This window comes from Corapipo altera, unplaced genomic scaffold, assembly GCF_003945725.1.
Source record: "Corapipo altera isolate COAL_440 unplaced genomic scaffold, ASM394572v1 200, whole genome shotgun sequence".
In the NCBI taxonomy this organism is placed as follows: Eukaryota; Metazoa; Chordata; class Aves; order Passeriformes; family Pipridae; genus Corapipo; species Corapipo altera.
This window is the reverse complement of record NW_020884992.1, coordinates 851,560-854,459: the sequence shown is the minus strand read 5'-3', so window position 1 is coordinate 854,459 and position 2,900 is coordinate 851,560. Positions and strand designations below refer to the sequence as shown.

General features: G+C 43.7%; 1 protein-coding gene across 3 annotated transcripts in view; it reads right to left on the bottom strand.

Moving 5' to 3' along the window:
• The window catches only part of FBXL20 (F-box and leucine rich repeat protein 20), a 31,777-nt gene that overhangs the window by 9,088 nt on the left and 19,789 nt on the right, over positions 1-2,900 (bottom strand). For all 3 annotated transcript variants that reach the window (XM_027666410.1, XM_027666412.1, XM_027666411.1), the window contains exons 6-8: positions 2,071-2,139; positions 1,603-1,698; positions 1,229-1,355 (exon numbers count right to left, since the gene is read on the bottom strand). In XM_027666410.1, the coding sequence (XP_027522211.1) occupies positions 1,229-1,355; positions 1,603-1,698; positions 2,071-2,139 (292 nt within the window). The remainder of the gene's footprint in view (positions 1-1,228; positions 1,356-1,602; positions 1,699-2,070; positions 2,140-2,900) is intronic.

Here is a 2,900-nt window from a genome sequence, read left to right as displayed (position 1 = left end):
TTCCTTTCCTTTCCTTTCCTTTCCTTTCCTTTCCTTTCCTTTCCTCATTTTCTTCTTTTCTTCTCCTTCTCTTCTCCTCCTTCTTTTTATTATTCCAACCATGCTGGAATTCCAGGAGTTGGCCTTTGCTGACCCTTGTGGGTCCCTTCCAGCTCAGGAGGTTCTGATTCCATGAAACTTGAGGAGTCTCATCCCAGAGTGAGGAGCACGAACACACCCAGGGTGATTCCTGAGGATAAAATCCTGCCATTCCTCAATCTCCAGGAGCAGATGGCAAGGAATGGATACCATGGATGGATTGCCATTGATATTACTCATGACTCCCTAAATTCCTGGAAACTCAGGCTGTTCCCATGACCTGGATTCCCAAAATAGGCTGAGCTGGTTCTGTCTTTGATCAAGTGAGTTTTACACCCAACTCAGGGGGTTAAAGAGCTTTAAAAATAAAAAGGCTTTATTACTCTTTATTAAGAGTAATGCTTTTAATAAAAGTATTATCTTATATTACGTGTTTACTGTACTATTTAAAATGTTTTGTGTTAATATTATTTATATTTTCTCCATTAAAATAAGGGGTTGATGTTCCCCCTGCCCCAGCTCATAATTGATATAAATAAAGTTGTAATACAGGGAGGGATTTAATTGATCAAACTTTTCAAGGTAAGAGAGTAAAGAAACATAAAATAAGGTCAGTTTAAATAACAAAAATATAACAGAGGGGCAAAAAAAAACCCCTTTTAGCCTTTATATATCCCAAAATCCAGGTATCAGACCCTCTCCAAACACACTCCAGAGCTTGAGGGAACAGGACTGTGGTTCCAGAGGTGTTTTCCAAGGAAAAGAGAATCCCTTTGAGTAACTACAAATCCAAAGGACTCAGGGAGGGAATTCCATGCCCAGGCAGATGAAAGGAGGGCCCTGAAATCCCTCAGAGCCTTCCCAAAGGATGGGTCTGGCCACAGATAACACACTTGGAGCCCCTCCAGAAAATTATTTGCTCAGTGGGAAAAGAGAAAATGGGAAAAAAGAAGGATTCTCCAGCTGGGTCTGTGACTTATCCCACTGCTCCAAGTATTAAAGAGCTTCCACAAAGCTCCAACAGAGGGGGAGGAAATGTGGTGACGGAACTTTTTGGGAAGCAAAAGAAATGCCCAGTGTTTCCTCCCCACCCCCTGAGGAGCAGCAGGAACATCCCAGCTGTGCTTACCCCCCTTTTCCAGAGCCATACCTGGGTGCAGCCCTTCAGGGACAGGGCTTTGAGCCCCCCACAGCCCCTGACCAGGGCCTGGATCCCGTCCTTGGTCACTTGGTCGCACCAGGAGATGATGAGCTGTTCCAGCAGCGGGCATCCCTCGCTTGGGGGAGAGAGAGGGAAAACATGGGAGTGCTGGTTTGTTTTGGGAGGCAATCCTGCTTTTTCACCCCTGAAATGCCCATTCCTGGAAGCCCCGTGAGCACAGACACTCCCACACATCCCCTCCCCTGGGGGGGACAGTTCCCAAACCTCGTCTCCGAGGGGAATGTTCCCTGGGTGGTCATAGAGGTCTTTTCCAACCTTAATTCCATGATTCTGCTGGCACAGCCAGTGCTGCTGGCTCCTACCTCAGTGCTTTCAGGGACAGGTTGGTTATGGAGGTGCAGGAGGCCAAGTCCAGGTGCCTGAGTTTGGAGCAGAACTTGCTGAGGCTCGTGCAGGTGCTGGAAGAGAGACAGGGAGACAACTCCTGCCATGGATCCATCCCAGCTCACACACATCCCACGGGAGGGGCACTCTGGGGGGGAGCAGGGAGGTGGGGACACTGGGATGGAATTCCCAGAGAGGCTGTGGGAAGTGCTGGACAGGGCTTGGAGCAACCTGGGATTGTGGAAGGTGTCCAACCCATGGCAAGGGGTGGGACTAGGTGGGCTTTAAGGTCCCTTCCAACCCAACCCATTCCATGATCTCTCACACACCCAAGCCTGGCTTTCCCTTAAAAAAGGGATGGAGAACACACCCTGGAGCAGCCAGGGCTGAGGGAAGAGCTCAGGGCTGAGGGAAGAGCTCAGGGCTGAGGGAAGAGCTCTACTCACGCGTCCGTGATCTTGGTGCAGCCATTGAGGTTCAACACCTCGATATTCCTGCAGTTCTGGGCAAAGGTCCTTTGGGAAAGGGAGGGAAAACACTGGGTTGGCCAGGGAACAGAATTCCAGGTGCTTTACAGGAGTTGTGTGAAATGTAACACAGCACATTAAGGTTTCGCAGAATGGTCTCGAGCGTTAAAGAAGAAATAAAGGAGGAATAAAGAAGAAAATAAGGGAGAAAATCAGTAAAGAAGAAAAAATTGATAAAGGAGAAAATCAATGAAGAAGAAAATCAATGAAGAAGAAAATCAGTAAAGAAGAAAATCAGTAAAGAAGAAATCAATACAGAAGAAAATCAATAAAGAAAAAAACAGTAAAACAGAAAATCAGTAAAGAAGAAAATCAGTAAAGAAGAAAACCAATAGAGAAGAAAATTAATAGAGAAGAAAATCAATAGAGAAGAAAATCAATAGAGAAGAAAATCAGGAAGAAAATCAGTAAAGAAGAAAATCGATAAAGAAGAAAATCGATAAAGAAGAAAATCAGTAAAGAAGAAAATCAGTAAAGAAGAAAATCAATAAAGAAGAAAATCAATAAAGAAGAAAATCAGTAAAGAAGAAAATCAGTAAAGAAAACTAAAAAAGAAAAAAATCAATAAAGAAGAAGAAAATCAAGAAATGAGAAAATAATCAAGAAACAGGAATCAAGAAAATCAAGAAGAAAATCAAGAGAATCAAGAAATAAGAAAAGAATGAAGAAAAGCAAGAAGATCGAGAAGAAAACAAGTAAAAGAAGAAAATCAAGAAAATAGAAAAGAAAATCAAGAAAATAGAAAAGAA